General features: G+C 35.0%; 1 protein-coding gene across 4 annotated transcripts in view; it reads right to left on the bottom strand.

Moving 5' to 3' along the window:
* The window catches only part of FAM149B1 (family with sequence similarity 149 member B1), a 45852-nt gene extending 33272 nt beyond the window's left edge, over nucleotides 1-12580 (bottom strand). For all 4 annotated transcript variants that reach the window (XM_051982163.1, XM_051982162.1, XM_051982161.1 and 1 more), the window contains exons 1-3: nucleotides 12425-12580; nucleotides 9910-10014; nucleotides 2523-2652 (exon numbers count right to left, since the gene is read on the bottom strand). In XM_051982163.1, the coding sequence (XP_051838123.1) occupies nucleotides 2523-2652; nucleotides 9910-10014; nucleotides 12425-12471 (282 nt within the window). In that variant the 5' untranslated portion in view covers nucleotides 12472-12580. The remainder of the gene's footprint in view (nucleotides 1-2522; nucleotides 2653-9909; nucleotides 10015-12424) is intronic.
* Nucleotides 12581-12698: the final 118 nt, after the last annotated feature.

A 12698-nucleotide genomic window follows, 5' to 3' on the forward strand; every position in this document is an offset into this window, starting at 1 on the left:
AAATCAGGGATTTTTCCTAAGTACCAAACTAATTAATGTTTTTATTAATGACTTAGACAAAGATGTATAGATGGCATGCTTATCAAATTTGCATATTATAGAAACTCGTAGTATAAATAGGGCTTCTTAAACTTTTTTCTACTCGCAACCCCTTTTTTGCTAGAGAAATTTTTACATGACCCTAGATATATAAGTATATGAAATAGCTATACAAATCAAACATTTACTGATAATAAATCATAATTTCATGGTTCTCACATTCAGTTACAAGGTACCATATGAGTTTGCAAGCCACAGTTTAAGAAACTGGGGCATAAATAACAGATTGGATGAGAGTCAGGATCTAAATGTACTTAGTTGAGCCAAATGATAGACCAAATCTAATAAAATATTTTAAGAGGATAAATATTAATAGAATTCTACCCTTGGATTAAAAAAAAAGGCACATTACAAGGATCAGATGGGGAAGGTAGGGTTAGACAGCAATTTGTTTGAAAAAGGTCTAAACATTTAGTGTTCCCCATACTCGATGAAAAAAAAAAAAGAAACATGGTAGTCAAGAAAGATAAAGTGTTCAAAATGAGAGAGGTGTGGGTCCCACTGTTCTTTGACCTGGTGCATCTTGACTAATATATTTACTTCTGGGCATAGCATTTTACATGTTGGAACACATTCAGAAACAGGCAACCAAGATGGGGAGGAGACTAGAGATCACACTATAAAAAAAAAGCAATTTAAGGAACCAGGGATAATTGGCCTGAAGAGATTTAGGTTACTAACTATTCTCAAGAACATGGAATAGACTTATTCTGCTTGATCCTGGGGGCAGGATTAAAGGAATCCTTTTAAAGATAAACCAAATTTATCAAAGATAAAAGTTATATTAAGCCTAATTGGAACTATCTAAAAGTGGAATGAGCTGCTTTAGAAATTGACTCTTTTCCCTGAAGGTCTTCAGAATTTGAATGGCCAGATGGTAAGGGTATAATAGAAGAAATTTCTGATCAAATATAGTTTGGACTAGATAAGTCTCTTCTAAATCTAATATTGTATCAAAACAGTAGAGCTAAATTTCTGTCAGAGCACTCTTACTACTCAACAGAAAGTCATTCACCTCTTATTCAGCCAGGAGAAGAATTAAACCTATCAGACTGAATTGGCCTTGATGACTAAAAGAAAACAAAGCAATATAATGCAATAGGAAGAACAATTTGTAGCTATCAAATTTTTATTAATTTGCCGACCACATTGGGAGTACTATATTCAGTTCCAGGCACAGTAACTTGGGAAAAACATTGATAAGCAAGAGAATATCCACAGGAGGGTAAAAATAGAAGTGCAAGGACTTGAATACTTATAATTTGGGGATTGTCGAAGGACTTGGAGGGTTTTAAACAGGACCAGGAGAAGAGACAATGCAGGGACACATCACAGCTGTCTTTAAGAGTCTGAAAGGCTGTCCTGAGGAAAAGAAGCAAGGCTTGAAGGGCAGAAGTAAGAGCAAGGGATAGAGATTTCAAATGCTGACTAGATGTAAGGAAAAACTTCCCAGTAATCAGAGCTAACAGGAAATAGGAGGTTGTGGATTCGCTTTTACCAGAGGTCTCTGGGAAAAGGCTAGATGAGCACTTGCTGAGTATACTGTGATGGGGATGCTCTAAGAGGTATGGTTTGGCAAAGATGGACACTAAGGTTCCTTCCAACTCTGAAATTCTATGATTCTGTAATGGGGCCCCAACTGCTCAGCTTTGTGTTAAAACCATATCTTGTCCCAGTCTCTCTGACCATTCTACCCCCTTCTATTCTATAGAGTAAGTTTATAAATAGTAAGATTACAAACTGCCCCAAATACCAAAGGAACATAAATTACAAACTGTATCATATAGTAGAAAAATTCCCATCCTGATAATATGTGCTGAATTGGGGAAGCCATCTGGGTGCTCTTCTCCCCTCACTCCCACTCCCACTCCCACACTTTTCTATCTCCATTGGAACCACATTGCCTAGTCTCCTAAGTCAAATCCATGGTTACAAGAGTAATATTCTCTCTCTTCCTCCTCCCCATCCTTTTCCCCACACTACTTGTTTCCCTTCATCCTCCCATTCCATCCTCATACCATCTGCCTTTGTAATCCTCTCTCTATTTGTCTCTGTACTCTCTGTGCCTTGTTAAAGCATAATTGCAGCCCCACTTCCTGCCTTCCTTCTGCCATTGTGGGCTTTCTCAGGAAGTACCAAAGAACAGGGAGTGCCTGCCCCATTTCATAATTTCATAAATTAATTATCAATTCAGCTTGAGTCTGTCACTCAACCTCCAGATCTGTAAAAGGGTAATGCTAAATTTCTTAAATGACAATAGATAACAATTAAGGATACTAGGTCCTGAAGCACAATTATATGATAGTATATTTTAATGTAGCAGTACATCAAGAAATGTGGGAGGAAGGCTGGTCAATTCTGTCTTTCAGTTTTAGATCCTACCCTCTAAATTATTCTAGCAGACTGATGATATGTGAACTCACACCATATCCCCAGGAGAAGTCTGAGCTGCCTTCAGTGGAGATTCCCGTGCCCGCGTAACTTCGAAAGGCAAATGGTGAGTTGCCAGTATCGGCTGATGTAAAAGGTGATTCTTGTGTAATGTCAGATTCACTAAATTCACAATTTGAGAAAGGAAAAAAAATTCTGAGACATCTTCATGCTTTTGCAAAATAAACTTCAGAAATGTATATACAAATGTACTCCCAGAGGAAGAATAGAAAATTTCTAAAATGTACAATTTGCATGGTTAAAGGGCACTTTAAGAGTGCCATGACAACCAGCACTGAATATAATTATAATGCCACAATAACACAGTATATAAGTGAAACTCATTAATATAAAATGTTATTAATATCTTCATTTTCAAATAATACAACTGCATAAGCTCATGAACTCTAAATATTCTCACTTTTTTTTTTTTAACATTTAGAATAAAATAATTTTATCCTGAGCACATAAGAGCCTGAGGAATTAATGCAACAATTTAAAATAGTCACATATATTCTGGAAAATGAATGAAATTTCAGAAAAACTATTCAGTGGCCTCTCTCAGATCACAGTCTCCTGGGTAATATTACTTAAAAATGTATTAACATTCCCAATATGCACACTGCTTACAACTACCAAGCACCAAGTAAGTGAAGTTGATGATACTAAAAATAGAGGTAAATGAAAAAAAGCCTCAACTTTAGAAAAAAGGCTTTTTGGAAAAAAACCATAAATACCATTATGAAATCAAAGAAAAAGGAAAAGGTCCCATATATACAAAAATCTTTAGAGCAGTTATTCTTTTGTGGTGACTAAAAGAACTAGAAGCTAAGGATATATTCTCCACCAAGTGGGGAATGGCAGAACAAATATGTGTCTATGAATGTGATAGAATACTATTGTGCTATAAGAAAAGATGAAAGAAATAGTTTCAGAGAAACTTGGGGAGACTTGTATGAATTGAAGCAGTGAAGTAACCAGTACTAGGGGAACAATTTATATAACAATATTAAACCCTGATATATGCAATGGCAAGTCATATTTCCAGAGGATGCAAGATGAAATGTGCTACCCTCTTTTGGATGGAGAAGTGGATTCAGAATGAAATTAAGACATTTTAGGGGGACATAAATGTGTCCTTAAATGTGAGAATTTGTTTTTGTTCAATTATGCACATTTATAAAAGGAGCTTTCCTTTATTGCTTTCTCAGTAGAGGGGGAAACTGATTTTAATTGATTGAAAAAAAAATAAATTAAAAAAAATAAATTACTGGTAAAAACCCCAGTGAACTTCCAGGCAAAAGCCTCAATTTCGAGTAAGATGGTTGTAATAATATTTTCATTACCTACTTGAAATTGAAGGAATTAGAACAGGCAATGAGAAAACAAAACTTATTGTTCTTTTTTTTTATAATAGCCTTTTATTTTCAAAATATATACCAAACCATGATAACTGTAGAAATATTTATATGCATATGTTTTGAAAACAAACAGCTTAAATCAAAAAACAAAAAAGCTTGTGTTCCTTTCCTTTCCCTTACCCCCTCCCTAGACAGCAAGTAATCCAATATATGAACATGTGTAATTCTTCTATACATATTTCAACAATTATCATGATATACAAGAAAAAGAAAAAGAAAAAATGAGAAAGAAAACAAAAAACAAACAAATAACAAAAAAGGTGAAAATACTACATTGTGATCCATATTCAATTCCTCTAGTCTTCTTTCTGGGTGCAGATGGCTCTCTTCATCACAAGTCTATTGGAATTGGCCTGAATTACCTCATTTTTGAAAAGAGCCATATCCATCAGAGTTGATCATTGTATATTCTTGTTGTTGCTATGGACAGTGCTCTCTTGGTTCTACTTACTTCACTTAGCATCAGTTCATGTAAGTCTCCAGGCCTCTCTGAAATCATCCTGCTGATCATTTCTTATAGAACAATAATATTCCATAACATTCATATACCACAATTTACCCAACCATTCTCCAACTGATGGGCAGCCACTCGAAAACTATCATTCTTTGGAGATGATATGATGGTATATAGAGACAATCAACTAAAAACCTTGATGAAATAGTTAACAACTCCAGCAAAGTTGCAGGATATAAAATCAGGATTAAAAAGGCATTTCTATATATTACTAACACAGTCTAGCAGTAAGAGATAAAGAAATTCTATTTAAAATAACTGGAGACAATATAAAATACTTAGATATCTATTAGCTTGGACCAACTCAGCAACACTTAATACAAATAAAATCAAAGCTACACAATTGGAAAAAATTTAATTGCTCGTTTGTAAGTTGGGTCAATATAATAAAAATGATAATTCTAACCAAATTAACTTACTTATACAGTGCCATACCAATCAAATTAGCAAAAAATTATCTCTATGATCTAAAATCATATTACAAAATTCATCTGGAAATCCAACAAGTTAAAACTATCAAGGGAATCAATGAAAAAAAACTGTTAAGAAAGATGACTTTAAAGTACCAGATCTTAAACTATATCTCAAGGCAGTAATGAATGGTAAATTAACACAGTAATCTAGTATTTAACAAACCCAAAGATACAAGATTTTGCAACAATAACTTGCTATTGACAAAAATTTCTAGGAAAACTGGAAAGGAGTTTGGCAAAAATTAAGAAGAGACCAATATTTTAAAGTATATACCCAAAATAAACTCAAAATGGGTATGTGATTTAGACATAAAGGGTAATATCATAAACAAATTAGAAGATCAAAGAAATTTCACCACCTATTAGATTTGTGGGCAAGAGAAGAATTTTTTGATCAAATGTGATAGAGAGGATAACAAAATGTAAAACAGAGCAATTTTGCATAAACAAAACCAATGCAGCCAAGATTAAAAGGAAAGCAAATGGGGAAAAATTTACACTGTATATGTCTAATTAAGGCTTCATTTTTCAAATATATAGAGAATTGAGTCAAATTTACAAAAATGTAAGCCATTTCCCAGTTGATAAATGGTTAAAATATATGAACAGGCAATTTTCAGACATAGAAATCAAAGCTATTTCTAGATATATGAAAACATGCTTTAAATCAATGTTGAATAGAAAGACTACAAATTTTAAAAACTCTGGGGTACCATCTCAAATCTATCACACTGGCGAATATGACGAAAAGGAAAATGACAAATGTTAGAGGGAATGTGGGAAAATTGGGACACTAATACATTGTTAGTAGAGTTGTGAACTTATCCAACTATTCTGAAGAGCAATTTGGAGCTCTATCCAAAGGGCTTAAAAACCGTGCACACCTTTGATCCAACAATACTACTAGATCTATATTCCAAAGATAATTTTTTTTCTTTTTAATATAGTTTTCTATTTACAAGAAATATATGCATGGGTAATTTTTTTTAGCATTGACAATTGCCAAACCTTTTGTTTCAATTTTTCCCTTCCTTCCCCCCACACCTTCCTCCAGATGGCAGGTAGATCAATACATGTTAAATATGTTAAAGTTTTTGTTAAATACAATATATGTATACATATTCACACAGTTATTTTGCTGCACAAGAAGAATTGGACTTTGAAATAATGTACAATTAACCTGTGAAGGAAATCAAAAATGCAAGCGGACAAAAACAGAGGAACTGGAAATGCTATGTAGTGGTTCATACTCATTTCCCAGAGTTTTTTCGCTGGATATAGCTGATTCTATTCATTATTGAACAAATGGAACTGATTTGGTTCATCTTATTGTTGAAGAGAGCCACGTCCATCAGAATTGATCATCATACAGGATTGTTGTTGAAGTATGTAATGATCTTCTGGTCCTGCTCATTTCACTCATCATCAGTTTATGTAAGTCTCCAGGCCTTTCTGAAATCCTCCTGACGGTCATTTCTTACAGAACAATAATATTCCATAACACTCATATACCACAATTTATTCAGCCATTCTCCAGTTGATGGACATCCACTCAGTTTCCAGTTTTTGGCCACTACAAAGAGTGTTGCCACAAACATTTTTGCAAATACAGGTCCCTTTCCCTTCTTTAAGATCTCTTTGGGATATAAGCCCAGTAGTAAATTGCTGGATCAAAGGGTATGCACAGTTTGATAATTTTTTGAGCATTGTTCCAAATCACTCTCCAGAATGACTGGATGTATTCACAATTTGACCAACAATGCATCAGTGTCCCGGTTTTCCTACATCCCCTCCAACATTTAGCATTATCTTTTCCTGTCATCCTAGACTATCTGAGATGTGTAGTGGTATTTCAGAGTTGTCTTAATTTGCATTTCAAAGAGAATTTTTTAGAAAGGAAAAGAAGCTGTACATACAAAAATATTCATAGATTTTTTTTTATGGTGACAAAGCATTGAAAATTGAAAGGCTATTATCAGTTGAGGAATAGCTGAATAAATAGTGGTATGTGGTTGTGACAGAATACTATTGTGCTATTAGAAATGACAAATCAGGATGCTTTCAGAAAAACCTGGGAAGACTTACATGAACTGATATAAAGTGAAATAAGCAGAACCAAGAGAAAATTGAACAAAGTTCAAATACTGTACAATCATTAGCTGTGAATGACTTAACTATTTTCAGAAATACAATGAACCAAGACAATTTCCTAAGACTTATGGTGAAAAATTATGTCCATCTTCTTTTTCAGAAAAAGAAAGAGTTGAAATGCAGATTAAAATGTATTTTTTCCACATTATTTAATTTTTTTTTGTATTAGTGTGCATTTTCTTTTGCAACATGACCAATGTAGTTTAGCATGACTATTTTTTGCAGATGATATGATGGTATACTTAGAGGATCCTAGGGAATTAAAAAAAATTATTAGAAACATTGAACAATTAGCAAAGTTACAGGATATAAAATAAACCCACATTAAGTCATCATATGTAGCAACAAAGTCCAGCAGCAAGAGCTAGAAAGAGAAATTCCATTTAAAATAACTGTAGATAATATAAAATATTTGGGAGTCTACATTCAAAATAAAGCCAGGAACATTATGAACACAATTACAAAACACTTTTCATACAAATAAAGTTAGATCTAAACAATTGGAAGACTATCACGTGCCGACCTGATATAATAAAAAGGACAATTCTATCTAACTTAATCTACTTATTCAGTGCCATACCAATTAAACTGCCAAGAAATTACTTTACAGAGCTAGAAAAAATTATAAAGTTCATCTGGAAGAACAAAAGGTCAAGAATTTCAAGGGAATTAATGGGAAAAAAATGCAAACAAAGATGGGCTAGTTGTATTAGACCGAAAACTATATTATAAAGTAGCTGTCATCAAAACTATTTGGTACTAAGAAACAGAGAGTGGATCAGTGGAATAGGTTAGGTACACAATCGTCAATGATTATAGTAATCTAGTGTTTCATAAACCCAGAATCCTGTTTCTGTGGATAAAAATTCACTATTTGACAAAAATTGCTTAATGCAATTAATTGTTGCTTAATGCCTAGTTTCTGTCATACTATTTTCTAATTTTCCCAATTTTTGTGTTGCTTAATGCCTAGTTTCTGTCATACTATTTTCTAATTTTCCCAATTTTTGTGTTGCTTAATTCCTAGTTTCTGTCATACTATTTTCTAATTTTCCCAATTTTTGTCAAATAGTGAATTTTTATCTACAGAAACAGGATTCTGGGTTTATCAAACACTAGATTACTATAATCATTGACGATTTGTACCTAATCTATTCCACTGATCCACTCTCTGTTTCTTAGTACCAAATAGTTTTGATGACAGCTACTTTATAATATCCCTATATCAAAATAAGGTCGAAATGGGTTCATAATTTAGACATTAAGGATGATACTTTAAGCAAATTAGGAGAACAAGGGATAGTGTATCTCTCAGATTAGTGTAAGAGAAGGAAGGAATTTATGGCCAAAGAAGAACTAGAGAATATTATAAAATACAAAATGGATAATTCTGATTACATTAAATTTAAAAAGTTTTGTACAAATAAAGCAATGCAGATTAAAAGAGAAGCAAAAAACTGGGAAAAAAATTTTACATTCAAGGTTTCTGATAAAGGCCTCATTTCTAAAATATATATCTCAAAATTATAGGAATACAAGCCATTATCCAATTGATAAATGGTCAAAAGATATGAACAGACAATTTTCAGATGAAGAAATTAAAGCCACTTCTAGTCATAGGAAATAATGCTCTAAATCACTATTGGTTAGAGAAATGAAAATTAAGCCAACTCTGAGGCATCACTTCACACCTCTCAGATTGACAAGATGACAGGAAAAGATAAATGTTGGAATGGGATGTAGGAAAACTGGGACACTAATACATGGTTGGTGGAGTTGTGAACTGATCCAACCATTCTGGAAAGCAATTGGGGATTCTGTCCAAAGAGTTATCAAACTGTGCATACCCTTTGATCCAGCAGTGTCGTACCTATATCCCAAAGAGATCATAAAAAAGTTGGAAAAGGATCCATATGTGCAAAAATGTTTGTGGCAGCCCTTTTTGTAGTGGCAAGAAACTGGAAACTGAGTGGATGCTCATCAGTTGGAGAATGGCTAAATAACTTATGGCATACGAATGTTATGGAATATTATTGTTCTATAAGAAACGATCAGCAGGCTGATTTCAGAAAGGCCTGGAGAAGCTTACATGAGCTAAGTAAAGTGAACATTGTACAAAGAAAAATGATCATATGGTGATCAACTGTGATAGAGTTGGCTCTTTTCAACAATGAGGTGATTCAGGCCAATTCCAATAGACTTCTAATAGAGAGAGCCATCTACATCCAGAGAAAGAACTATGAAGACTGAAAGTGGACTAAAGCATAGTATTTTCACCTTTGTTGTTGATTGCTTGCTCATTCTTTTTTCCCCCTCATTCTTGTTTGCCTTTCTGATCTGATTTTTTTTATGCAACATGATAAATGTGGAATTATGTTTAGAAGAATTGCACATATTTAACCTATGTTGGATTACTTGCCATCTAGGGGAAAAGAGAAGGGAAAGAAGAGTGGGGAATAAAAATTTGGAATACAAGGTTCTACAAGGACCAATGTTGGAAATTGCATGTATTTTGAAAAATAAAAAGCTATTATTTTAAAATTTTGTTCATGTATAAGAAAAGAAAAGAAAGACTAAATATAAAAAAGGAAAAGTCACATCCTTATGTATGTAGACTTTTAAAAAGTGAACACTTAGCTACTTAACAATATAATAAAATTTATGGTTTTGTAAAAAAAATCAAATGAGATACAAAGCACTCTGAAACTATAAAGTTCTTTATAAACAGTATATATGTAATTTATCATATTACTAACTTCCAAACTTAACAGAACCGTCATCTGTAAAAGTTCTACGAAAATGAAAGACCCAGCATTTTTACCTCTGGTAACTTGAATCTTTTTCATGGCTGTCATTGATAGGGGAAATTTCATCCAATTGCTCTGGAAGGGGATGATGACTAAGAGCATTTTTGGTAATTCCTCTCCTAAAAAAGGTAAAACAATATTATGTTAGCTGAAAAGAAAAAAGGATATTTTTCAAGAATTTGATGATTTAAAATTAATCATTCATTTACATATGAACAAACTTTGGGGGGTAATCATGCTTGTTGACTCCATCTAAAAATAACTTATTACAAAGCATCCAAATTATCAAAACCTTGTGGTTTAATATCAGAAAGCCATGTATTATGCTTCAGAGGATTATGGTATCTGCTATAAAATGGTATGGATAATAAATGAGGAGGTTAAATTCTAGATTTTAAAGTCTGATGGGATTCTTCATTGGGTTTTTAATAAAAGAGAAAAACAGGAAAATTAAGACAATTACTTCCCTAAATCAGACAAAGGCACATTGATAGTGCCTATGAATTATTAGCCTTTGTATAGAAAGCGCAAGCTACAAACTCACAGTAAGTAAAGAATTTACTTTTAGTTTTTTTTTTTTTTCAGCATTGAGGAATGAGTTTGCATCTAAATTCTTTCAACAAGTACCACTTATTTTTTATCATGAACTGAAAAATAGCTAGCCAGATTTTAAGCATTAAATTCTTGATTCTAAAACAGAGATGTTACTTTTGTTAAGTTTCATAATAACTGGCATTCAGTGATTTACAACTTCATGGCATTACAAGGAAGATTCTGATATTAGAAAGGGGTTTTCTTTTTGTGTTGTGTGTGTCAGAGAACAGCTTAGAAATATGGAAACTACTATATAATTTTCCAAATTCAATCCTCACTTGTTCTATTGATTGAACCTACACAATTATTCACCTGCAGTGTCTGTGCAAAATATATCTATTAATGGATTGTGAACTCAATTGCATTTCATAATGAGATGCATGTATATATGTATGAGCGTGGATATGTACATATATATATTCATTTGCTTAGTTTTTCTTGTGTGGCTTGATAGACTTTTCTGAGTGACTATGTATTTTATTCTGGGGTTGATATCAGTGGTATAATGTCAAACAAACAAGAACACTTTGGTGTCTTTTGCATTTATTGGGAATTCCTCCGCAATAGTCCTTTTAGATAGTACATTTTCCATGAAACAGTAAAATACTTTGCTTGTTGATGAAAGCATCAATGATTCAATTTTTCTGTATAGTAGTTACAGCTATAAAGATTATCCTAGGATCTTAACATATGCAGGGCAGAAATCTTGTTGAAGTGCGAGCAATGCTCTGCCTTGTTTTAGGCAAGTCAAAAGACTCCTTTTTCTTTCCAGCCTGGGAAGGTGTGATCTCTTGGAAAGGCAATGGGTCTGAGTTATGCATATTATTTAATTTTTAATTAATTTATTTTCTGCTGAAGCAATTGGGATTAAGTGACTTAGGGAGGGTCACACAGCTAGGAAGTGTTAAGTGTCTGAGGGCAAATTTGAACTCAGGTCCTCTTGACTTCAGGGCTGGGGCTCTATCCGCTGCGCTACCCTGGCATATTGTTTTTAATAACTTCCTTGAAAAAAAGTGATATAGACATCCAAAAAATAGATTTTTTGTAAAAGACGCGAGAAAAGTGATTAAAAAGGATTAACAGAGTTATAGCCCATTGTTCCGTACAGATATCCAGGAAAGTGGGGTTTGTTAATTGGAAAAGCTAATGAATTCTCAAGAAAGTAGAATTTGTGAATTGGAAAAAGAAAAAAACTCACTAAAAAAAAAGTCAATGAAATGGAAAAAATTTCCATAGAGCAAAACAACTCATTAAAAGCTCAATTGGACATATATCCGCGAAATATTAAAAACATCCCCCCCCCCAAAACTTGGCAGTCTCATGTGCCATAATGCATTCTCTCCTAACTGCTTATTCTCTTATTCTTAAGAAGCAAGCATCGTCTTCTGCGTGAAACCTTTCTCGGTTTCTTTTAGCAGCTAGTTCCTTTGTGCATATTTGCATTTACTTATTTTCTATGTAAGTTTTGTATATTTATCTAGATCCCTAATAGAATGTAGGCTTCTTGAAAGAAGAGATGATTTCATTCTTTGCATTTGTACGCCCTACATCCTGAACAATGCCCGGCACTTGCACAACTCTATTTTACAGAAAGTGATCCCCCAACCGTGGTTTCCTCGACCCTCCGGACATCTACAATTACCATGCTTTCTTCCCCGACTGAAATACAACAACGTGCAACCCGGATGCCGGTCTATCAGCTGACTAACCTCACCAAAGCATTTCTAAAAAGCGCCTGCGCACAATTTATCTCCAAGGCCCCAGCCAGCCAAGGAGCCCCGGGGACTATGGGACGCTCCTCCGCCCCCCGCCCCCGGAAGGTCAGGGCGGAGCCCTCCAGGGTGCCCCGCCCCCCGTTCCGCCCCGGGAACAGCACAGGCCGCAGGCCCAGCTCCGGCTGCGGGCAGGCGGCGGCGGCGGCGCGAAGGCACTCACAACTCCAGGCTCTGCGGAGCCGACTTCCGGGTGTATCTGGAGATCATCTTTCTCCTCCTCAGCCGCCACGCAGGCGGGGAACCCGGGCCGGTTGCTTCCGGGTCTGACCCTCCCGCCGGCGCCGGCTCCGCCCCGGCCGCCTCCCGCCACTCTCCGGCCCCGTCCCGCCCCGTCGCCTTGACTCCCGACTGCAGCCTACGCCCGTTTCCCGCCCCCTCCTCTCTCCTTCCCGGCGGCACCGGAAGTGACGGCGCGTGGCGCGCGGGAGTGATGT

Source organism: Antechinus flavipes, chromosome 2, assembly GCF_016432865.1.
Source record: "Antechinus flavipes isolate AdamAnt ecotype Samford, QLD, Australia chromosome 2, AdamAnt_v2, whole genome shotgun sequence".
NCBI classification, from domain to species: Eukaryota; Metazoa; Chordata; class Mammalia; order Dasyuromorphia; family Dasyuridae; genus Antechinus; species Antechinus flavipes.